This window comes from Oryza glaberrima, chromosome 10 (genome assembly GCF_000147395.1).
Source record: "Oryza glaberrima chromosome 10, OglaRS2, whole genome shotgun sequence".
Lineage (NCBI taxonomy): Eukaryota > Viridiplantae > Streptophyta > Magnoliopsida > Poales > Poaceae > Oryza > Oryza glaberrima.
This window is the reverse complement of record NC_068335.1, coordinates 18,482,217-18,504,390: the sequence shown is the minus strand read 5'-3', so window position 1 is coordinate 18,504,390 and position 22,174 is coordinate 18,482,217. Positions and strand designations below refer to the sequence as shown.

General features: G+C 42.2%; 6 protein-coding genes across 10 annotated transcripts; 1 reads left to right on the top strand and 5 right to left on the bottom strand.

Moving 5' to 3' along the window:
• Nucleotides 1-568: 568 nt before the first annotated feature.
• LOC127752555 (uncharacterized) lies at nucleotides 569-2,651 on the bottom strand. Its single transcript, XM_052277966.1, has 5 exons — nucleotides 2,481-2,651; nucleotides 2,170-2,387; nucleotides 1,367-1,528; nucleotides 1,054-1,289; nucleotides 569-966 (listed from the first exon to the last, which is right to left on the bottom strand). The coding sequence occupies exons 1-5, from the start codon at nucleotides 2,566-2,568 to the stop codon at nucleotides 711-713; spliced, it is 960 nt and encodes a 319-aa protein (XP_052133926.1). The 5' UTR covers nucleotides 2,569-2,651; the 3' UTR covers nucleotides 569-710.
• A 1,517-nt stretch (nucleotides 2,652-4,168) lies between these two features.
• LOC127752556 (uncharacterized) lies at nucleotides 4,169-6,493 on the bottom strand. Its single transcript, XM_052277967.1, has 5 exons — nucleotides 6,231-6,493; nucleotides 5,935-6,152; nucleotides 5,178-5,339; nucleotides 4,860-5,095; nucleotides 4,169-4,772 (listed from the first exon to the last, which is right to left on the bottom strand). The coding sequence occupies exons 1-5, from the start codon at nucleotides 6,313-6,315 to the stop codon at nucleotides 4,517-4,519; spliced, it is 957 nt and encodes a 318-aa protein (XP_052133927.1). The 5' UTR covers nucleotides 6,316-6,493; the 3' UTR covers nucleotides 4,169-4,516.
• Nucleotides 6,494-7,358: 865 nt separating this feature from the next.
• LOC127786219 (uncharacterized) lies at nucleotides 7,359-9,797 on the bottom strand. Of its 2 annotated transcripts, XM_052313561.1 has the most exons (5): nucleotides 9,630-9,797; nucleotides 9,362-9,497; nucleotides 8,859-9,238; nucleotides 8,537-8,772; nucleotides 7,359-7,896 (listed from the first exon to the last, which is right to left on the bottom strand). In XM_052313561.1, the coding sequence occupies exons 2-5, from the start codon at nucleotides 9,432-9,434 to the stop codon at nucleotides 7,638-7,640; spliced, it is 948 nt and encodes a 315-aa protein (XP_052169521.1). In that variant the 5' UTR covers nucleotides 9,435-9,497; nucleotides 9,630-9,797; the 3' UTR covers nucleotides 7,359-7,637. The 2 variants fall into 2 exon arrangements, with proteins under 2 accessions (XP_052169521.1, XP_052169520.1); XM_052313560.1 differs by lacking the exon at nucleotides 9,630-9,797 and having other exon boundaries at nucleotides 9,362-9,612.
• A 1,984-nt stretch (nucleotides 9,798-11,781) lies between these two features.
• LOC127753203 (uncharacterized) lies at nucleotides 11,782-13,766 on the top strand. Of its 3 annotated transcripts, none has more exons than XM_052278668.1 (5): nucleotides 11,782-11,909; nucleotides 12,009-12,226; nucleotides 12,497-12,658; nucleotides 12,801-13,036; nucleotides 13,166-13,766. In XM_052278668.1, exons 1-5 carry the CDS (start codon nucleotides 11,837-11,839, stop codon nucleotides 13,410-13,412), a joined length of 936 nt encoding a protein of 311 aa, XP_052134628.1. In that variant the 5' UTR covers nucleotides 11,782-11,836; the 3' UTR covers nucleotides 13,413-13,766. The 3 variants fall into 3 exon arrangements, 2 of the variants coding, with proteins under 2 accessions (XP_052134628.1, XP_052134627.1); XR_008012514.1 differs by having other exon boundaries at nucleotides 11,837-12,226; nucleotides 13,166-13,462; nucleotides 13,605-13,766; XM_052278667.1 differs by having other exon boundaries at nucleotides 11,837-12,226.
• A 237-nt stretch (nucleotides 13,767-14,003) lies between these two features.
• LOC127753202 (lanC-like protein GCL2) lies at nucleotides 14,004-16,288 on the bottom strand. Of its 2 annotated transcripts, none has more exons than XM_052278665.1 (6): nucleotides 15,948-16,288; nucleotides 15,660-15,838; nucleotides 15,422-15,539; nucleotides 15,187-15,303; nucleotides 14,769-15,083; nucleotides 14,004-14,553 (listed from the first exon to the last, which is right to left on the bottom strand). In XM_052278665.1, the coding sequence occupies exons 1-6, from the start codon at nucleotides 16,224-16,226 to the stop codon at nucleotides 14,215-14,217; spliced, it is 1,347 nt and encodes a 448-aa protein (XP_052134625.1). In that variant the 5' UTR covers nucleotides 16,227-16,288; the 3' UTR covers nucleotides 14,004-14,214. The 2 variants fall into 2 exon arrangements, with proteins under 2 accessions (XP_052134625.1, XP_052134626.1); XM_052278666.1 differs by having other exon boundaries at nucleotides 15,422-15,533.
• A 1,492-nt stretch (nucleotides 16,289-17,780) lies between these two features.
• On the bottom strand, nucleotides 17,781-21,648 carry LOC127785614 (probable prolyl 4-hydroxylase 3). The gene is made up of 8 exons (XM_052313010.1): nucleotides 21,239-21,648; nucleotides 21,021-21,111; nucleotides 20,231-20,328; nucleotides 20,049-20,146; nucleotides 18,676-18,805; nucleotides 18,400-18,587; nucleotides 18,204-18,301; nucleotides 17,781-18,059 (listed from the first exon to the last, which is right to left on the bottom strand). Exons 1-7 carry the CDS (start codon nucleotides 21,523-21,525, stop codon nucleotides 18,228-18,230), a joined length of 966 nt encoding a protein of 321 aa, XP_052168970.1. The 5' UTR covers nucleotides 21,526-21,648; the 3' UTR covers nucleotides 17,781-18,059; nucleotides 18,204-18,227.
• Nucleotides 21,649-22,174: the final 526 nt, after the last annotated feature.

Here is a 22,174-nt window from a genome sequence, read left to right as displayed (position 1 = left end):
TTTCAAAGTCCCTAAGAACATCACCAGGAGATTATGTATAATCTCCCCCAAAGATTTCTTTTTTGGCTCATTGAACTGAAAATAGGTAGCCAAAAAATTGATTTCTCCGAGAGAAAGCCTAAATTTTATCCCAAAACTAAAAGTGAGCACTTCTGTTAAACTAACACCAGATTTTCCCGTTTTCCTCCCTCTCACACGTGCTCCTGGCGCTCACATGCGCTCGTGACGCTCACCCCTGAGAAAAATCTCGTGCGAATGAGAGATAGGGGACGACAGACATGACGTCGCTCTCCTTCAAATAAAGAGAACAAAGGATGCAGCGAAGGGGTTTCCAAACAATTAGGATTCAAATAGGACATCTATTGGAGGCATTATTTTTCACCAAAATTTCAAAAAACTAGGATTGGGGATGGAATAAGGGAACCGTTGGTGATTCTCTAAACATGTTTTTGTGTCAAAGTACTAATGCCTTGATTTGCTAGGATCAGGGTATAACATTAACAGCCAGGAGAAAAAAACAAAAAAAAATATTCCCATTTCTGACAACACTAGCCGCAGACACAGGGTATAACAAGTTCAAACATAACTGGCGTTGCTGAAAGTAACATCAACCATACTAGTTCCTTTATTGATAATTCACATCATAATATCGAACAATATAGTGTTCTTGTAGCGAAGTTGTAGTAAGGGTGAGGCACAATGTGGAGTTTCTAAACAGCCATAGGATGGTCTTTCAAGAAGCTAAGAAGAAGCTCATTCACAAGCTCAGGGAACTGCTCCTGCACAAAATGGCATCCTTCAGGAATGTAGGTGATCTTTAGGTCTGGTGCATGCTTCTCCATGCTGCCGTCTTTCATAACAGACTCGATACCAGGTATCTTGAAGACATAATCTTTCTCTCCCATGACAACAAACACCGGGACTTGAAATTTTGCATCTCCAATTGGTTTGTTCTGATGCATGGACCTAACAAAGCATAGCACAAATCCCAAACTATCAAACACTGATAAACTTAGTGCTATGAGTGCTGACAACTGATGAATTGATGTTTACCTATATGGCATCTGTAGCGGATATCGAAAACCAGACTTCTCATAGAGGGATGAGTAGACATCAAGATCCTCCTCACTAAACCACTCGGGGAGGGGTGTCGATAAGTCTGCAAGATCCATGATCTCTTGATCTTCCTTAGCTATGGGGATCTCGTTCCTAGAGAAGAGTATGTAGATAGTGCGCACGACTCTCCTGATATCATACTTGCCAAAGTCAGCTTCTGCTCTTCCTGGTTGCTGCAAGACGAGTTCTTCCACGGTCACTATAAGCGAATCTTGCACACAATATTTTGGCATGATAGATAGAGAATTACCGCCCAACGTAAAATGTAGAATCCTTCTGGTAAGGTGTTTAAGGATGAACTATTAACGCCGAAAGGGATGCCCAAACACATCACACCACATGTACGATTTGGATGACAGAGAGCAAAACTATAAGCTGGCATGGCCCCAAAGTCCTTCCCAACAAGAAAGGCCTGACAGAAGAAACATATAAACTATCAGGAGCAAACAACAAATTAAAGGATTTTTATTTTTACTGAAGGCAAGACATTTATAAGCAGCTGGTTTCATTATGGAGAAATTGATACCCTTATCTTTTATCTTTTACTCAGAAAAAGGGCACCTTAATATCTTGCATTCATTTTTCATGCCTCTAACATACTCTTGAATCTTGATTGTTGGTGCTTACCGACGTGGTACCAACTGAATACTAGATTACTAGTTAACGACAGAAAACAAATTATCCTCTCCAAATATCTCCCTTGCTGTGTATGACAGTGGAAGTTTATGTGTTTCGTTACAAATTACTAACCAGGATACACACAAGAAGTGAAAAATTCTGTTTTGAATTATGCCTTCCATTGGCAAGTTTTATAGCAGAAGGCCTTACACAGCTTCACAGTCTGCATGCACCGAATAGGACTCAAGAGAATTTTTTTTAATGAATCGATGAGCCACCAATTTTATTGAATAAAGAAGAGGTGCTGTACAGGAAACTTTTTTTAGCAGGTTTCGAGTTTAAAGTGCTATTAGGTCTCCTAGCTAATAGGACTCAAAACTGAAAACCTGCTTAAAAAATTCGTAAAGGATCGATTAAACTGAGGAGCTTACGTACCTTGGGCACGGCGAGGGCGTCGAGGATGGCGAGGAGATCCTCGACGAGGTCGTCGTACGCCGCCGCCTCCGGCTCCGGCGGCTGGTCGGAGAGCCCGTACCCGCGCCAGTCGGGCGCGACGGCGCGGTACCCGGCGGCGGCGACGGCGAGCATCTGGTGGCGCCACGAGTACCATATCTCCGGGAACCCGTGCAGGAACACCACCGTCCCGAGCTCGCCTGCAACGACCAGCAGCCCAACAATCATTCACCCGACGATCGCCGGCGGCGGCGAGGCGCGCGCGCAGGCAAGGCAAATTGAGGCGGCCAAACCTTTGCCGGCTTGCGCGACGTGGAGGGTGAGCCCCCGCACGGGGAGGTGGACGTGCTCGATCTGCTGCTGCTGCTCCGCCGTGGCCATGGCTTCCGGCCGGCTCGAGCTAGCTCCTCGCCGCAGAAGTGCAGATTGCAGAGTCGACGTCGTGACAGTGCGAGTGTGAGGTGGGGATGCCACACCTGCTGTACTCTCTCCATGGGTTGATAATACTTGTCGTTTTGGATAAGGACACGGTCTCAAAAAAACAACTTTGACCATTATTTTTTATTAAAATATGTATAAAAATGTTAACAAATATATGATTTTATTAATCTATACATGTAGTCACCATATTTGAAAAACAAGTATTTTAAAAATAATTCTAATCAAATATTCTAAAGTTTAACATCACTCTTATCTAAAACGACAAGTATTATCAGTCTGGAGGGAGTACGTTTTTGTACTGCTACATATTGAACTAGTGGACAGCAGGTAGAGAAGGTTTTCCTTCTGCCTGGCACTCTTAGTGACCTACTCCCTCCGTTTTAGGTTATAAGACATTTTTGACTTTGGTCAAAGTTAAACTATTTTAAGTTTGACTAAGTTTATAGGAAAAACTAGTAACATTTTTCAACTCAAGACAAATTTATTATAAAAATATATTCAACTATTAATTTGATGAAACTAATTTAGTATTATAAATATCACTATATTTGTTTATAAACTTAGTTAAACTTGAAACAGTTTGAGTTTGACCAATGTCAAAACATCTTATAACCTGAAACGGAGGGAGTAGATGACATTTTAGAATTGCCTTTGTATGTTTACACCAAAACAAGATGATTTTTTTAATTATTTGTTTTTTGTTTGTGTCTAAATTATATTTGGCCCTTCTGCCTGGCACTCTTAGTTATCTACTCCCTCCGTTTTAGGTTATAAGATGTTTTTTACGTTGGTCAAAGTCAAACTATTTTAAGTTTGACTAAGTTTATAGGAAAAAGCAGTAACATTTTCAACTCAAGACAAATTTATTATGAAAATATATTCAATTATTGATTTGATGAAACTAATTTAGTATTATAAATATCACTATATTTGTCTATAAACTTAGTTAAACTTGAAACAGTTTGAGTTTGACCAAATGTCAAAACGTCTTATAACATGAAACAGAGGGAGTAGATGACATTTTAGAATTGCCTTTATATGTTTACACCAAAACAAGATGATTTTTTTAATTAATTGTTTTTTTTGTCTAAATATATTTGGCCCTTATCTGAATTCGAGATAATTCATGATTATTTTTGTATTAGAGCTATTCGTACTCATTTTAGTATTTAACAGAAAAAAGAAAACGAATATGAGTTCTCATTTTAGTATTTAAAAAAGATTCAACCACGCCCCCCCAACCCCCACCACCACTCCCCCGCACACGCACAAGCACGCGCACACACAAAATTTTTGGGTTAAAGTAGACTTAAGTCTATATTTATTTATTTATTGGGTTGATGAGGCTGAATGAGGGATGACAGTTTGAGTTATTATGTTTAGTACAAGGATGAGGAATTGAAGGGAGGAAGCACGGCCACCGGAATAATATTTCTCTAATATGAGAGGATTAGGTCAAAATTTCTCTAGTATGAGATAGGTGATCTACAAACATTTCTCTAAAACTAAATCAATCATAAAAGATAAGTACTTATTACAATGATTGTTAATTTTTCAATTTTTTATATAATTATGATTAATCATCCGTATACAGAGTAACTTCGTACTCCATCTTTTACAGTAAGACTTGCTAAAATCATGGTATAAGTTCACATCACTGGCTTGCTAAAGTCATGGTATAAGTATAGTAATGGGTTGTAGTCTTTGAATTGCTAGTAACACTAGCAGGACAACCTAGTTGCAACTAGCTCAAACAGGCATTACTGAAAGTAACAAACTAGCCATAGCTGATCCTTAATTTGTTGACAAATTCATACCATGATATAGCACAACGTTTTCTAAGCCAACTTGTACTACGGGTGAAGCACAACTGAGGTTACAATAGCATTTATATAGCCACAGGATGATCTTTCAAGAAGCCAAGAAGGAGCTCATTCACATAGTCAGGGAACTGCTCCTGCACAAAATGCCCTCCTTCAGGGATGTAGGTGATCTTTATGTTTGGTGCATGCTTCTCCATAGTTCCGTCTTTCATAGCAGACTCGATACCAGGGAACTTAAAGACATAATCTTTTTCTCCCATGACAATAAACACTGGGACTTGGAATTTTGCATCTCCAATTGGTTTTCTCTGGTGCAGAGACCTAACAAGCATGGCACAAATCTCGAACTATCAAATATTGGTGAACTTAGTACCATCGAGTACAAATATCCGAAGAAAATATTTTTACCTATATGGCATCTGTAGCGGATATCTAAAACCAGAATTCTCATAGAGGGATGAGTAGACATCAAGATCCTCCTCACTAAACCACTCGGGAAGGGGTGTCGATAAGTCTGCAAGATCCATGATCTCTTGATTTTCCTTAGCTATGGGGATCTCGCTCCTAGAGAATAGTATGTAGATGGTGCGCACAACTCTCTTTACATCATACTTGCCAAAGTCAGCTTCTGCTCTTCCTGGTTGCTGTAAGATATATTTTTCTTTTTCATGGTCATTATAAGCAAATAGTGCACTAAAAAAATTATCATGACAGTTTCGGAATTACCGCCCAACGTAAAATGTAGAATCCTTCTGGCAATGTGTCAAAGGACAAACCAGCAGTGCCTAAGGGGATGCCCAGACACATCACACCACATGTGCGGTTTGGGTGACGGAGAGCAAAGTCGTAAGCTGGCATTGCCCCAAAATCCTTTCCAACAAGGAATGCCTAACCCAATGAAACATATAAATTATCAAGAAGAAACCAAATAGGCATTATTTATTTTCAAATTTATGAGGAGCTGATTTCTTTATTAGGGAGAAATTGATATCCTTATCTTTTAGACAGAAAAATGGCACTTTTTTTAAAGGTAGGCGGCAAAAGCATTGCCGATTATATTAGAATGAATAGAAAAATGGCACCTTAATATGTTGCACTAAATTTTCTGACCTTCAATACACTCTTGGTTGTTGGTGCTACCAACGTGGGTTTTTTACCAGCTTCAAATCAATTCGGTGGAACTGATAGTAGTATCAACTGACGAAAATAATAGCAGACAAATTATCCTCTCCAAATTTCTACCTTACGGATCACGACACTGAAAGTTTATGCGTTCTACTTACAAATTATCCAGGATTAAAAAAAACTACAAAAAAAATCGAAATCTCGAACCTTTGTTCAACCAATTATGAATTATGCCTTACATTTTACGAGCTATAGCAAAAGGCCACGCACTCAAAACTGAAAATCTGAAGTTTTTTTTCTTAATCTGAAGCTACGAAAAGAGGATAAAAATCTGTGAAAAATCAAACTTCATCGTCACCTTGGGCACGACGAGGGCGTCGAGGATGGCGAGGAGATCCTCGATGAGGTCGTCGTACGCCGCCGCCTCCGGCTCCGGCGGCTGGTCGGAGAGCCCGTACCCACGCCAGTCCGGCGCGACGGCGCGGTACCCTGCGGCGGCGACGGCGAGCATCTGGTGGCGCCACGAGTACCATATCTCCGGGAACCCGTGCAGGAACACCACCGTCCCGAGCTCCCCTGCAAACCACCAGCAGCCCAACAATCATTCACCCGACGATCGTCGGCGGCGGCGAGGCGCGCGCGCGCAGGGCAAACCTTTGCCGGCTTGCGCGACGTGGAGGGTGAGCCCCCGCACGGGGAGGTGGACGTGCTCGATCTGCCGCTGCTCCGCCGTGGCCATGGCTTCCGGCCGGCTCGAGCTAGCTCCTCGCCGCAGCAGTGCAGAGAGCAGAGGGGCGACGTGACGGTGGTGGGAGTGTGAGGTGGGGGATGCAAATCCACTGCTGTACTGCACCTGCAGTACGTGTCACTGGCATGTGGGTCCCACCTATTCCGGGCCCACATGTCATTGGCACTTACCGCACATGCATTACAGGAGAGGATCCCAACTCACGGGGGAGGTGAGGTGAGTCGCGCGGGGTCAGATGGGGATGCCGCACCTGCTGTACGTTTTTTTTTCTTTGTACTGGCTAGCTGCTGGTGCATGTCCAACTCGTGGACAGAAGGTGGAGAAGGTTTCGTTCGTGGTGTGTGAATTATCTTTACGTTTTTACCGCATATACTACCATCATCCTTAATATTTTTGACGCTATTAATTCATACATTAAAAATCGAACGTTGTTATTATACTCACTTAGTTCTAAAATGAGTTTATTTTTCATCCATCCCATACATACCAATGCGAAATAAAAAGATAAAATACCCTATTTATCAAATCCCAATATAACTATTCTCTATTTTATCTACTCCGAATTCAATTATTTTCTAAATTTACAAATTTAGATGCAATGATTACTTAAAAAATAAATTTATTTTGGAATGAATGGAAGAAGTCAAAATATGAACTTAATACCACACGGGAGAGTAGTTCATTTACTAATTTTTCCATAATAGAAAACGGTGCATTAAATAGATCGGCAGATAGCTGGCAGGAAGCTAGCCCTGGTTGGTGCTCACCATCTTTCTTCTTCCTTAATTGAGATATATTTGTCTCCATCGATTCATATTATAACTCGTTTCAAATTTTTCTTATCAAACATTATATAAATTTATCCAAATTTATAAAAAAAGAATATGGTAACACCTATAACACTAAATAAGTTTCCTTAAATTTAACATTGAACTTGATAGTTTTTTCGAAAATATTACTATATTTTTCTGCAAAGTTAGTTAAATTTAAATAAGTTTAACCAAAAAAATTAAAATGACTTACAATATAAAATAGAGGTAGTACTAATTTTAAACTTTAAAATTATTAAATTACAAATTATTCCCACGGTCACATTCACTCCCACTATTACACGTGGATTATAAATTGTGTGCGAGTACAATACTTGATCCCAATATCACACTCTGCTTCTAGACGTCCCTATTTTATTACGTTAAGATAGTCTATCTTGTAAGTTACGTGACTTTATTACTAACATGTGAGTGAGTCCAGTAAACTGTAGATTCACATGTCAGTGATAAACGCGTGATCACTTCGAAGGTAGAGAGAGGATCTCAATCGGCGGCAACCGGGTGCTCGGTGAAGAAGCCGAGGAGGAGCCGGTTGACCTGCTCCGGGAGCTGCTCCTGCGCGAAGTGGCTCCCCTCCGGGAGGAACTCGATCTTCAGCTCCGGCGCAAACCTCTCCATGGCGCCGCCCCGCACGGCGGCCTCGAACCCCGGGAACTTGAACGCGTAGTCCTTCTCCCCAATCACCATCAGCACCGGCACCTCGAACCTCGCGTCCTTCCGGCTTGGCCTCCTATGTACCGCCCTGCACGTACGATCCATCCATGGAGACATGCAACGATCAGCAATGGCCAGTGACGATCTCATGTTCAACATCCCGGGGTCATAGGATCCATGTAAATTATCCAATACTCTCTCCGTTTTATTTTAAATGTAACCATGAGTTTGTATAAAACATGAATAGTTGTTTATGTGTGACTTATGTTTTTAATTTTTTTTTTAAAAAAATTTTTAAATAAGAAGGATGATAAAATCATGGCTGCACTTAAAATGGAACGAAGGGACGAGGGAGTACTAACTAAATTGCATAATAGTAATTACTACTCCCTCCGTTTCTAAATATTTGACATCGTTGATTTTTTTAAATATGTTTGACTGCTCGTTTTATTAAATAAATTTAAGTAATTATTAATTCTTTTCCTAACATTTGATTCATTGTTAAATATACTTACAATCACAAAAGTTTTTAAATAAGACGAATGGTTAAACATGTGCTAGAAAGTTAACGGTGTCAAATATTTAGAAACGAATGAGTAATATATAAGTCAATAATTAAATAATTACTATCTATTGGAACCAGGTTTTATTTTTTTCGAGGTTCGTCGCTGACAATGGTGGACACGGTGGCTGCGCCGCCGCCGCGGCGGCGGCGGCGGCTTGTGTACCTGTAAGGCATCTGGAGGGGGAAGCGGAAGCCGGAGTTCTCGTAGAGCGAGGCGTAGACGTCGAGGTCGGCCTCGGTGAGCCACGGCGGCAGCGGCGTGGAGGCGTCGGCGAGGTCCATGATCTCCTGCCCTTCCTTGGCGACGGGGATGTCGGCGCCGGAGAAGAGGATGTAGATGGTGCGCACCACCCGCCGCACGTCGTGCCGCCCGAAGTCCGCCTCCGCCCTCCCCGCCTCCTGCCACCACACACACATCGCGTTCGCGTCAGCAGCAAGAACAGACGGCGACGGCGGCAATGGCGGCGGCGGCGGCGAGCACGTACGCGCCAGCGGAGGACGTAGAAGCCCTCGGGCATGGCGTCGAAGGAGGCCGGGGCGGGGCTGAAGGGGACACCGAGGCACGCCACGCCGCGGGTGCGCGCCGGGTGGCGGAGCGCGAAGTCGTAGGCTGGCATGGCGCCGAAGTCCTTGCCCACCAGGAACGCCCCGGGCACGGCGAGCGCGTCGAGGATGGCGAGCACGTCGGCGACGAGGTCGTCCCATGTCGCCTCCTCCTGCTCCGGCGGCTGCCCCGACAGCCCGTACCCGCGCCAGTCCGGCGCGACGGCGCGGTACCCAGCGGCCGCCGCGGCGAGCATCTGGTGGCGCCACGAGTACCATATCTCCGGGAACCCGTGCAAGAACACCACCGTCCCGAGCTCATCTGCATCCAGAAAAAAAAAGAATCAAAATCAAAATTCACCACCCAAAACGCAAAATCTCACCTAAAATTTGTGAAGAACACATGGAACAGTTCAATGTCCGTAGATACACAGGGAGATCTCGCCTTTGCCGACTTGAGCGATGTGGAGGTTGAGGCCACGGATGGGGAGGTGGAGGTGCTCGATCTGATCCGCCATTGTTGCTCCTTCGAGCTCGGGAGGAGAGTGATCACTTCGGTTTTATAGGAGAATTTTCTGTTTCTTGGAGGTGATGAAAACAAACCAAGATTTAGTGTCTCTTCTGCATTGGCACCTTCTGATTTGTCTGAAGGTCAGGGATTCAGGACAAACGGTTTATGAACTGGAATCCAAGAAGTAGCCTGGAACTGATACCTTTATAAATAAAATCATCAAGGTTTGGCACCTTGCAAGTTGGGATTCAGTAGAACCTGCTCAATCTTCTAGAGAAACTCATAAAAATATCCAGACTTCTAAACATGACCTATATCATATTTTGTGGATTAACTTTTTTTTTTTTGAAACACTAACACATACGTCTATATACACATGCACATTCACTCCTATAAACACACTGCCCCTATGAACATTGAACACCTCCGAAAACCGAGATGACGTATGTTAAAATTGATGAAATTACCACAGGCGACTTGTTGTCAATGGTTACGTTGTCTAGGTTGGCACTTGGCAAGTTAGATTTCAGTTGTACCTGCTCAATCTTCTGTAGAAACTCATAAAAATATCCAGCCTTCTAAACATGACCTATGTGATGTACTGATGTTCATGGATTGACTTTGCTGCAAAGTGGAGTGAAATGCTTATCTTTGCCTGTTACATGTTGCTGCCTCCATCTTCTCTATCCTCATCTGTGACTATTGGACGCTGTGATTAGTGACTATAACCATGGGTAATTATAGCTTAAAATAACTTAGCATATGTGGTTGAAGATTATTGCGTTTGATAATAATTAGATGTATTTAGGACTAACCATCATATTTTGCTGTAACGTTATTGTTTTTCCTGTCTGCAAAAAATTGAATTATAGACCCGTCATGTGCATTAAAATCTTCTACTAGTTGGTTATGTACTTACATACCACACCGGCTATTTATTGAAATGCACTGAATGTCAAACTGCCAACATTTAATTAAAACAACATATGTCATACTCGAAAAGCCTAACTCAAACTTCCGTACAAACTCGCAATAAAAAACCCACCTTCTAAGCATGGCCTAAACCATATTCATTGATTGACATTGATGAACTGTAACATTAGAGCGAAAATGACATTAGGGGCCTGTAACCTGTTGACATTCTACAGCTGCTTCCATCTTCGATCGTCATTTGTGATGACTGGATTCCGACATTTTGAAATTGTGATTAGCTATTACTTTTCAATTCTAGGGCAGTCCAAATCCATAGTATTGATAAGCAGTGTCTATAGAGCTATGTCAATAAGACATCACAATAGAAACTACACTCTACAACCCATGGATTCTTAAAGTATGCCATTAATAAATACATTATCTCTTTTCTCTACCAATCATATTTATTCTTCATCTATTATGAAGACACTATTATCTCCCAATGCAAAACTTGATAGTGTCTAGTGCATAGGTTCTCGTGTTGAAGCTGTGTCTTGCATGAGACCCAGTTTCTTCCTCTCTTCACTCTCTCTTAATTAATATAGTGTCACATAAGCTAAAAGTCCTACATGGCAATGTAGTTAATGCCGTAGACACCATCCTAGGTGGAGGGTTAGGATTGCCCTAAATATAGTAAACTAATCAGATTAAAGACAACGCTCAATCCCCTATACAAAAATTCACTCGGTCGTGTCTCATTTATTACTCGGTTTCTATTTTAAGATAATGGTAATTACATCTTTAAAATAGTCAAGGTGAGGATCACGAATGCCTTCTCCCCTTCTTTTATTGCAAATATGTCTTGATTTGTTTGCAACCATCAACTGTCAGTCAATCAAAATTTGCCAATTGCTTGAGAATTTCTCAAACTTTTCATTATACTTAGCATGTTAGTACTATCTTTGCAACTGACTATCAGGATAAATCTTAAAAGACAGACTTTATCACCTTCCAAAAAAAAGAGACTTTATCAGAATGAAGCAGATAGTAAAACGAACTGTTTGCTATTTGTTACTGCTGGTTTCTTTATGCAAACAATTGCTTCAAACCAAAGCTTCAGCACATGTGAAAGATAACATAAATCAATTTAATGACTGTATTTGAACAAGTAATAGTCAAAATCGAGTAATATAGACCATGAAAATTCAGTAACGTTATTTGACTGATGAACGTACAGAGGGAATCTTTTTCAGTTAACATTTTGCAGCGTTGCTTGGAGTATTAAAATACAGACAGCAGAAGACATCAGCATCTTGTCTCTGGCTACCACAAACTGACATAAACAGCAGAAGACATCAGCAGAAGATGCTTCACACAAAGTGTGCTCATCTTTGTGCCATCCATCCGTTACTAGCCTGACCAAAAGTTCGGCCCATAAATTGCTATAATCCTATATAATCTCAAGCAAATCAGACTGACGTTGGAGAGAACATATCAATGGATCAGAGGATTGAGCACTCCTACCTGCCCATCAGAGGCCTGAAGCTTCACATAGCTCACATTGGAAAAGGTCTGAATCTTACCTCATTTTTGTTGACATCAGCATCTCTCTGCTTTTTTTTGCTCTTCCGAAAGAATTCAGCTCAGCTTCTTGATTTGGTTATTCCAGGTGAAGCTGCAACTCTGCTCTTCGTTCATGGCTTCCCTGAGGTGTGGTACTCATGGAGGCACCAGATGATTGCAGCAGCAGCAGCCGGGTTCCGTGCTATTGCACTTGATTTCCCAGGCTATGGCCTCTCGGAGCCACCGGCTGACCTAACACAGGCGTCATGGCAGGGCCTGATGAATGACCTCTTGGCCATTCTAGACTCGCTGTCGATTCCCAAGGTGAGTACAGGCAGGAGAAAACATTGAGATCCAATTAAAGTTTATGCAAATGCTAAGATGAACCCCAAGTCTCTAACGCATTTTGATAACTATGGCAAACATGAAATAAGTCAGAAGCTGATGTAAATTAGAACTTGCCCCATTGGCAAAATTGGTTATGGTTTCATCCATGCATTATTTTACTTGATTATTGATAAGTTTGTAAATTGGCTTAATTTTTGAAAAGAAGTACTGTATCCTGACGAGTGACGATCATTTCATGGTTGAAAGGTGTTCCTTGTTGCAAAGGATTTTGGAGTCAAACCAGCATATGATCTTGCCCTCTGCCATCCGGACCGCGTATGTGGTATTGTGAGCTTAGGTGTGCCACCTCTTGTGGAAAGCCTCAGTTTCAGTGGACTTCCTGAGGGATTTTACATACACAGATGGAGGGTAAATTAATTAAACACTCATCGATCAAGTTTTTATTCTTTCTGACTATTTGGTAAACACAGTTTACAGTCAATACATTTATACTGAACATAGGTTTTGCAATTCTGATTGATGTTGTGATGCAACTATGTTACCTGAGTAGGAACCTGGGAGAGCAGAGGCGGATTTTGGCCGATTCGACACGAGGAGGATCTTGCGCACAATCTACATCCTCTTCTCCAGGAGTGAGATTCCAGTTGCCAAGCAAGGACAAGAGATCATGGACCTTGCAGATGAATCAACACCGATGCCTCAGTGGTTCACCGAAGAAGACCTCTCAGCTTACACCGACCTGTATGAGAAATCAGGTCTCATGACTGCTATCCAAATTCCATATAGGTGAGCACATGCAAAAAACACACCAAAATATGACAAGCAATTCTCAGTGTCCTGATATGATGCTATTACAATTACTTTGATACTTGTACAAACCTAAGGATGTTACTAACACTTGTGTTGATTTAATAGGACCAAGGCTGGAAAAGCAGAAGGTGCTAATCCAAGGTTTGAAATGCCAATGTTTGTGATTATGGGTCAGAAAGACTACATCCTCAAGTTTCCAGCACTGAAGGAATATATGTCAAGCGAAAAACTGAAAGAAATTGCTCCAGACTACGGGATAACTTACATCCCAGAAGGATCCCATTTTGTTCAGGAGCAATTCCCTGACCTGGTGAATCAGCTTGTGATAGACTTCGTCAGTAAACATGCATGAGATAGCAACAAAAACAAGGTGCAATTTGACAAATCCCCAGACTGCAAAAGGTAACAGTTGAGCACTGCGTTCACTGATGTGCACCACTAAAGAGTTGACGTTGTAACGTCGTGCTCATGATGGTATCGCAAACTATTTTAGTGTTGTATAAATAAATGTGCAACTGAAGAAAATTGTCCTCTTTTTTTTCAGATTTAATACTACAAATTTGTACCACCTAGCAGGATGTGATGCAAGAGCTATTTCAACTTCCAGTAGAATAACTCTCTTGTACATTATGTCAACGCATGGGGCAAAAGAAAATAAAAAACCTGGAAACTTCAACCACAAACTACTAAAAACTAATTGGTGTGCCATGCTAGATATACATGAAAGGTTCTAATAACCTGGGTGAGCCTGCTCTGGCATGTATGTACATCTATTGTTTTCAGCTAAACACCATACTGAAACATCAACCATATACTGACTTGCTAAGAAAATACAAACTCCTTTTAATCTCATGACTTTAGCATGACAAAAATTTGGTGTTTGCTGAACTTATCCATGGAGGCAAAACTATATTTTATTCAGTAAACAAATAGAGGCAACAACCAACATAAATATTATCATATTTCAAGGAACTCCCTCAAACATGTATTTTACAAAGGTTCAAGCTTGCACCATCTGGATACTGAACTTTACAAAGACAACAAATTACAATGCACACATTACTGGGTATGCAAGAAAACACAATACAGCTACTTTGGATGGATGGATCACTGAGCATTTGATCCTAACAGGATACATATATTTATGATGCCCTTCAAAGCTCATAGGCTGGGAACTTTGATTCTGATGGGCTAACCATGTCTAGAAGGAGGTAAGCCATCCCAGCCCTCCCTTCAAACAATGAAAATGGGTGATCACCCCCATGCATGGCCCCATCAGCAATCAACTGATCAGCTTTCTCAAGCAGAAAGCAAGCAAAAGCCTTAGCCCGGTACAGGTACTCAACATTGCCAGTTAGCCGGTAGAGTGAGAGAAATACGTAGGCGTTCCCACTTACACCATGGCATATTCCAACTCTCTTGAGAAGTCCCCGGTTCCAGACAACTTCTGCAGCCTCTGCAGCCGTCTGCTTGAAATGTTCATCATGGAAGACCTGAAGTAGAAACATTCAGTTATCTATGTTGGATCACACGCGGAATCTAATCTTCAACCAAGAATTTCACAAGATGTCAAATCGCTGACATTTTTGTTGATGCAGAAAACAAAGCTACACCATGTATGCATATTGCACAACCACCAAGATAAGTACACATAGATGCTTTGGATAAACATGTGTACACACTTTAATGATGTGATGTAGGCAGTCACCTGATAAGCTTTAGCGAGTGTAAGAGCAACACCAGGGGCACCATGGCACCAATGCACCAAGCGGTCAGATTCACTGCCTTCACTCGATGGATAGTTGCCAGTAGGATACCTGTTCCTGATCATGTATAGCAGAGTGTTCTTAACATCATCCTTCTCATCTAGCTTGAGTTCAGTGTGCATGAGGACATGCATAATGCCAGCAAGCCCATGAGCAGCACCCCAGTACTTCTTTCCATGCCATTCATACATCAGGGGGCAGTTCCCCTTTTTAGCTAGCTTTCTTCCCTCGTCGATGATGTCCTTTGCCACAGAAGTCTACACAGTTGCAGTAATTTCACAAAATTAGGTAAGATGCTTTCTATAGCACTATGGAACTGACAATATGAAAGAAAATAACAGAATCGCAGTACAGATATACAATGTGCTCATGGGGAATTGTCTTCTCGCCGAGACGCGTATTCAAGAACAAGCAAGCCCACAAATACCCTGCTCTTCCATATAACAACTCATTGGGAACTTTCTCAGTGACTATTATCTACAGAAGTACAAACAAAGATAGCTCAGTCTACAATGTTAGAATTTAGACATAACATCTGCTGTTTTACAGCCATGGAGCACATTAGGACAGAAATGTGAATGCATTGGCTCCTCACCTCATCAAATGAGCTCAGGTAGTGTGTGAGTAGCAGCTGGTCATTGCAATGTTTTGCAATCACTGCACCAAGAGCGCAAACCCCAGCCCTCCCACAGATGAATGTCAAGAACCTGCGTCTTAATTTAACACCAAGGAGGCCATGACACCCAGGTGTATCAACTCATCAACTGGTAGTACAAGATTATCTAACCAACAGAAGTACAGAACGAAAACAAAAAAAAGGCTCGTCGTCTTACGGCAGGCCACGCGACGCGGCGTCGCACTCCTTGACGATGTCGCCGGCGAGGGCGAGGTCGGCGCGGTTGCCGGTGACCTGGAAGGACTTGAACAGCAGGAGCGCCGTGCCGAGCGCGCCCGTGTAGAGCGTGTAGTCCGTCACCTGTCGCCGCGCCCTGGTCCACGTCTCCTCCACGACCTGCGGGGGGGGCAGGGAGCGGTCGGGGGAAATCAGCCGAACACCTTGCGTGCGTGCGCGCGCGCGCCACCCAAACCCAAACCCAAACCGAGGCACACGCATGCCTAACCTTGTCCTTGATCCGGAGCGCGGCGCGGAGGAGCCTTTCGGAGAGGCTGGAGTAAGGGAGCGACAGCAAGCCGCGGCCGCCGTCGGGGGCCTCGGCGACGAAGTCCGGGAGGTCGTTGGGGAAGTAGCGGTCCGCCATGCCCGCCACGCGGTGACGCTTGGTGGCGCGCGAGGAGGAGGACGACGACGTCGACGGTAACTCGCCGCGCGGGGGGGTCTCGAGCGGCGGCGACGGCGAGTCTCTCCTCCCCTTCTTGTTCCCACCACCACCGTTTCCCATGGCCGCCGCGGCTGGGGCTTTGTATAAAAAATGCTCGCGAATTTGCTGGAGTCGCCGCGGCGCTGGGCGATGACACGGTGGCACGCGCACGTGTACTATATGTCAGAGTTGAGAGCTACACGTAACACATGGAGTTCGTAGCCTCAACGGCTACTGTTTCTTTTACACTTCTTTTTTTACTAAATAATTTTACGAAAATTTTAAGTTTGTCAGTTGGATGATAAGTTTTTTTTCAGAAGTCAAAATAAAGTTCAAGTATCCAAACCCCAAATCCCTAAAAAAAAAAAATACGGCTGTGTGCAGTGTGCTTACCGTGATGAAACTTGCTGGCTCGTTGGATTTGATGGCGGATGCTCGAGAAATCATGGCCAGATCTTTGCTCTAGCCACACTACTTACTCCTCTTCACCAGCTTACTCCATGACTCAACCCCTGACGAAAGGAACAAATTAATTAGAATCTGGATTTGAAGGAAAGGAAGAAACGTATGAATCTAAATAAGATGAAGGGGATGGAGATGATTTAGGAAAAAAAAACAGATTGCTCCATGGCTTGAGCACTCATCAGTGAAACAGATTACTTGTGTGATTTAAAGAAAAAGAAGAGGATCTGAAAGGGATGGAGCAGAAGATGAAAAAAGCTAATGGAAGAAAGAGGGGAATAGTTGCCTGTTGCTTGGAGCTGCACGGGAGAATGAATTGGAGAGAGAAAAGAGGCACAAGAGAGGATAATAAACATAGGAGCCTCGGAGATACCGAGCTTCGCGCGTTTTTTTTCCAGATTGTTCGCGCCAAAACGTCAGATGTTTCGCGCTATTCACAAAAGGATTTTCACGCCATTCTTCACGAAGGTGAGTGTAGCGCGCTCTCTCTCCGCACGCAACAGTCGTGCCGCAAACGTGGCGAACAATTTGCTCGCCGCGTCTTTGCCCAAAAAAACCAATGGCAAAGCAACTGAGTTGTGGCAGACTTTTTATGGCAGCCAAAAATCTGGTCTCTAAACAAACGGTATGCTAAGCAGGTGTGGCATGTCTAATATAGTGGCTTGGCAGGTTGAGGCAACCATCCAAACAGCCCCTATTTCCTCCGTTTCAGAATATAAGTCATTGTACCATTTTTCACATTCATATTGATGTTAATGAATCTAGACATTTTCCACATTCATATTGATGTTAATGAATCTAGACATTTTCCACATTCATATTGATGTTAATGAATCTAGACATATACATCAATATGAATGTAGAAAATGCTAGAATGACTTACATTGTGAAACGGAGGGAGTACCTCTGTTTCAGGTTATAAAACTTTCTAGCATTGCCACATTCATATAGTAGATGCTAATGAATCTAAGCACACACACATATATATCTAGATTCATTAAGATATATATAAATGTGGACAATGTTAGAAAGTTTTATAATATGAAACGGAAGAAGTAGATTGCTATATTTTAGGATAGATGGAGTACTACCAGATCTCTGCAGGAATTGCACATATTACTTTTTAGGAAAAAATTACACATATTATTGAGACTATTTTTGTCAATGAGTCCATCAGGCATTATATCATGAATTTCATTACGACTTTAGGAGGGCAATTATTATTTATACATTCGACACATCCATCGCTTTGAAACGATCATTGTTCATAAGCAAAGCGATGATCATTGTTCATAAGCCTAAGAAGTTAGTGTACAACATGTTGGTTACAGCTAAAAAAAATTGTAATGCTTCTCTATGGAAAAATTGAAGTCCTCAACATGCGCCAAAAATGACCGCTTTTCTTTTCTTTCTTTAAACAACAACATCGACAAATTTGAATTCGTGAGTAACCTGCAAAGAGTTGAAAATAAATATAAATCAAACAAATTTTAAATGAATCAGAAGGGTTGATCAGACATTTGAATTGCGTGAAGAAAAAAACCAAGTGAACAGACAGTGCTACGTGGAGGAAATTGCAGAGCAGCTCACTCGTACCTCTGAATCTCTAGTTTCTGATGTCTATATCTTGTACTCATGAACACGCATCCACTTTGTCGATGACCATTTGTTACCTTTTATCACTGGACATCCACCTAGAGGAAGTTGAAGGTAAATAGAAATGTCATCATGTTGTGGCATAACCATTCACTACAAAACAATTTGACATTGTACCAAAGTATTGGAATCTCACCATGAAGGCTTGTGGCATCCAAAGACCCATCAGGCCTCATGCTCCAGAAAAGCAAAGCATCTCCCATCTTGGGTTTGACAGCCAAACCCTTCTTAGCACATTCAGACAGCTCATTATAAAATGGTGATGAGCTGCTGTTAGCTTTAGAAGAGGGGAAAATAGTCTCACCACCCTCTTCAACATCAGAACTAATAAATTTCAAATAAAACAAAAACAAATGTCAAATGAATCAGCGGCGTTGCATTATATAAGAATTACCAATATTATAGTACATACAGATACATAAGAAGAGTTGCTATACGCTGCCCCCCGTTTTTGGTGTTGAATTCATCATGGAAGTAATCAAAGTGAGGTTCATACTTCTGTCCAACTTCATAGTGGAGGACTTGAAGACCCTCTCCGTTCTCTGCGAAATTATGAGTATGAACAGAAAGGAACAACAACAACATTTGCAACAAACTTGAAATAAAAAAATAATGTGATTTCTATGATAAAAAAAATTTGTTGCACTTGATGATAGTTGAATATATTTAGGAATTATTAGGACTATCCATCAAATTTGGTTGTAATAATAATATTATTATTCCTGATTGCAAAAAAGAAAAAAAAATCAATACCGGCCATGTACATTGCATCTTGTTGGTTGTGTACCTTACTGACTATTTATTGAAGTGCGCCAGTGTCAAACCACCCACGTTTAATAACTCAAAAGGTATATGTAATGTTTGAAAAGCCTAAAGAAATTTGAGTATATAATAAGTACAGGACATTTCAGAAATTGGTGTGTAGATCTTTCTGGGTTTCTGTTCAAGTATGCACTGGCCCTTTTTTGTAAATATGAGAAGTTTGACTTTCACATGTACTACAACATGCTCATTATGTACCATTGTACTTGCAAAGGCCTTGTGTTATTGGTCACAAATGTCAGCTGCCGAACAGAATTCAAGGAATGACAGGGCTCAGGGGTAATAAAAAAATCTGATAACAGAGACTTTCTAGCTCTAATATGCTCTCAATATAGGGTGTGTTTAGTTCACACCAAAATTGGAAGTTTGATTGAAATTGGAACGATGTGATGGAAAAGTTGGAAGTTTGGGTGTGTAGGAAAGTTTTGATGTGATGGAAAAGTTGGGAACTAAACCAGGCCATAGTAACTCAGTAAATCTGGATTATTGTGCTTATTGTGTTTTTCTTGGTGGTTCTGCTTATTGATCTGGATTTATAAAACAATAGTTAAAGTGTTAAACCATTACTGGCAAGTGATCTGGATTTAACATTTCTCTATGGGCGTTGCTCTGCTAATACCAGATCAAAAGGAGAGAGCAAGAGCAGTACAATTGCACTCTGTAAAGGCAATGCTTTTTCATATTTGGTTCCACAGCAGGTAGCTAAGTGTTCAAATGCATCACTATAAAGTGTAAGTTTTGGTGATTCAGTGACATAAGGTATTGCAAGATAAAGAAAGATTCAAAACCTTGCACTGTTTCATGATATAGGGATATCTATTATCTGTATTAGGGCCAAGGAACGAAGTTTAAATGTATGGTTTCTACAATGACTAAAGTTCTGCACTTTAGCAAAAGGAAAACTGCACTACTTATTCTATTTTTCAGGAGGTCGATAAGTTAACTGTGTTAAAGGTGCCATACCTACAGGTATGAAGGTGTAGTCTGATATCCTTTTCTCGATCGTACGGATAATTTTGTCCTGCCCTCTTCCAAGGAACATTCCTGAACTTGTTCGAACCCTGAACATGTGACATGCCATTAAGCCTAAACGAGTTGTAATTGAGGTAACATGTTTTCAAGAGAATAATCTACGATATCCAAACCTGCTATCTTTACTCCCTCCAGTTGATGCATCAACAACAGTAGATTTCTTCATGTGAGGCTTTGCCAATGAAATTAGATACTCACATTCTTCCTTCGACTGAGAAGGAAGAGAAGTTAGTCATTTCTTGATCAGTAATAAACCAAACAAGAGCATATGAGTAGTTGCAGTAAAACAAAAGTTGGGCTCCACGCAAGCTCATCAACAATCAACATGAACTTCAATTTTATTGCTTGAAACTTAAAAAAACAAAGATTGAAACTGACTAAGAATGCCAGTGAGTATTGCTACAAGAATACTCTCTAACCTCAAAAAGAAATAAATAGAAGACGACAAATTATTCGGCGCAGCTCAAACATCGAGACAAGAACAACACATCCATGTACAGCAACTCCCTCTGTAAAAAGTGCAATGCCAATGGTGCAGCTGCTCAGATCTGGAAAGCAATCCCACTCTGCCCGTCTCTGATTCACAACACCACTAAATCTCACCTGGCATTCCTACATCTAAAGCAAGACAATTTCCAAATTTACCCACCCCATCCAGATTCTTTACTCCAATAAGGAACAAGCGAATCTCCCAAAGGACGGACGGAAATCGATCATATCAACCAAAAAAAGAAAAGAAAAACACCTAATTAGAGGGTTATTTGAACCTGAAAAAAAAACTGAAGATCTCATCAAGCAATGGAGTGAAATGGCGTCGTAGAATGAACAAATCATCCAACATGCGCGGTTTGTTCCCCCCAAAAACCAAAAGAGAACAAGGAACAAGGCAAAGAAAAAACTCACGAGGAAATTGTGATACAAGAACGCCCGGGGCTCCCACGACAGCACCTCCGTCCACGGCTCCCCCTTCTCGCCCCCGCGCATCTCCAGCCCCCTGCACACACGCACGCACGCACGCACGTCAGCCACACGCGGGGGATCCCACGGAGAGAGGGGATCAATCAATCACGGGGGGGCGGGCGGGGGAGGAATTCAAAAGGAACGCGCGAGAGACGACGCACGACTCGAACGCGGCGGATCTGCGGAAGCGCGGGCGCGGGCGGGGGAGGCCGATGCCGGCGTGGCCGACGCCGACGCCGCCGCCCGAGGGCAGCGAGAGCGCGCCGAGCGCCACGAGGAGGAGCAGCGCCACCGACGCCAGCAGCAGCGCCGCCAGGATCACCGTCGTCGTGTACGACGACGACTTCCCCCCTCCACCACCGCCGCCGCCGCCGCCGCCGCCGCGTTTCCCGCCCCCTCCCCCCAGCAGCGGCCTCCCTCCCCGCCCCGCCGCCCTGCTCCCCGCCATCTCCTGGTCCCTGACGTGACGCCTCGCCGCGGCGGCGCCGACGAGGTCGAGACCGGTTTGGGTTTAGCGCTTTCTCTCTCTTTGTGACCTGTGGAGGATGGAGTCGTCGGAGATGGGGAGATGAAGGAAGGGAGCTGGCTCGGGTCGGTGTGGTAGTTGTACGGAAACCGCTGCGTCTCTGCGTGACGTGTCCGCCGGGGGGAGATGTGGGCCCGGTTTTTTTTTTCACATCTCTAAACTTTAATTTCATTTTTTGGTTAGCACGTTTTTTCGAATGGTTAAATGGTGAGTTTTTATGAAAAGTTTCTATGTAAAAGTTGTTGGCAAAATTCAAATAAATCTATTTTTTAATTTTATAATAACTAATACTTAATTAATTATGCACTAACGAGATTTCTCGATTTACATGCGCTGAAATTTTCTAGTAAAAAATAAATTTCAGATGTAATTACATTGAAGTATAATAGGAGTGTAATTACATTGTAACTATATTTTAAATACACTATAATTGTAATATAACTTTATTGTACCTACGATATAATTTATATGAAACTTGTATTCAACGATGGTTTGGTTAGCTAGCACTGAGATATCACGCGTGACATGCGTAAAAATTTCTTTCTAGCAAATTTTTTCTTTATACATAAAT

Excerpts from the sequence above, each read along its gene's own strand:
- LOC127752555 (XM_052277966.1), bottom strand. The coding sequence starts at position 2,568 with ATGGCCACGGCGGAGCAGCAGCAGCAGATCGAGCACGTCCACCTCCCC. Across the intron at positions 2,388-2,480 it reads CGTCGCGCAAGCCGGCAAAG|GCGAGCTCGGGACGGTGGTG; the intron begins GTTTGGCCGCCT and ends TGGTCGTTGCAG. Across the intron at positions 1,290-1,366 it reads TCTACATTTTACGTTGGGCG|CAACCAGGAAGAGCAGAAGC; the intron begins GTAATTCTCTAT and ends CTCGTCTTGCAG.
- LOC127752556 (XM_052277967.1), bottom strand. The coding sequence starts at position 6,315 with ATGGCCACGGCGGAGCAGCGGCAGATCGAGCACGTCCACCTCCCCGTG. Across the intron at positions 5,340-5,934 it reads ACGCCCTCGTCGTGCCCAAG|GCATTCCTTGTTGGAAAGGA; the intron begins GTGACGATGAAG and ends TCATTGGGTTAG. Across the intron at positions 5,096-5,177 it reads TCTACATTTTACGTTGGGCG|CAACCAGGAAGAGCAGAAGC; the intron begins GTAATTCCGAAA and ends TATATCTTACAG.
- LOC127786219 (XM_052313561.1), bottom strand. The coding sequence starts at position 9,434 with ATGGCGGATCAGATCGAGCACCTCCACCTCCCCATCCGTGGCCTCAAC. Across the intron at positions 9,239-9,361 it reads CATCGCTCAAGTCGGCAAAG|ATGAGCTCGGGACGGTGGTG; the intron begins GCGAGATCTCCC and ends TTCTGGATGCAG. Across the intron at positions 8,773-8,858 it reads TCTACGTCCTCCGCTGGCGC|GAGGCGGGGAGGGCGGAGGC; the intron begins GTACGTGCTCGC and ends GTGTGGTGGCAG.
- LOC127753203 (XM_052278667.1), top strand. The coding sequence starts at position 11,837 with ATGGATCAGAGGATTGAGCACTCCTACCTGCCCATCAGAGGCCTGAAG. Across the intron at positions 12,227-12,496 it reads ACTCGCTGTCGATTCCCAAG|GTGTTCCTTGTTGCAAAGGA; the intron begins GTGAGTACAGGC and ends CATGGTTGAAAG. Across the intron at positions 12,659-12,800 it reads TTTACATACACAGATGGAGG|GAACCTGGGAGAGCAGAGGC; the intron begins GTAAATTAATTA and ends TTACCTGAGTAG.
- LOC127753202 (XM_052278665.1), bottom strand. The coding sequence starts at position 16,226 with ATGGGAAACGGTGGTGGTGGGAACAAGAAGGGGAGGAGAGACTCGCCG. Across the intron at positions 15,540-15,659 it reads GCCGCGTCGCGTGGCCTGCC|ACGCAGGTTCTTGACATTCA; the intron begins GTAAGACGACGA and ends TGTTAAATTAAG. Across the intron at positions 14,554-14,768 it reads CACTCGCTAAAGCTTATCAG|GTCTTCCATGATGAACATTT; the intron begins GTGACTGCCTAC and ends TTTCTACTTCAG.
- LOC127785614 (XM_052313010.1), bottom strand. The coding sequence starts at position 21,525 with ATGGCGGGGAGCAGGGCGGCGGGGCGGGGAGGGAGGCCGCTGCTGGGG. Across the intron at positions 18,588-18,675 it reads GCAACTCTTCTTATGTATCT|TTCTGATGTTGAAGAGGGTG; the intron begins GTATGTACTATA and ends GAAATTTATTAG. Across the intron at positions 18,302-18,399 it reads GGATGCCACAAGCCTTCATG|GTGGATGTCCAGTGATAAAA; the intron begins GTGAGATTCCAA and ends AACTTCCTCTAG.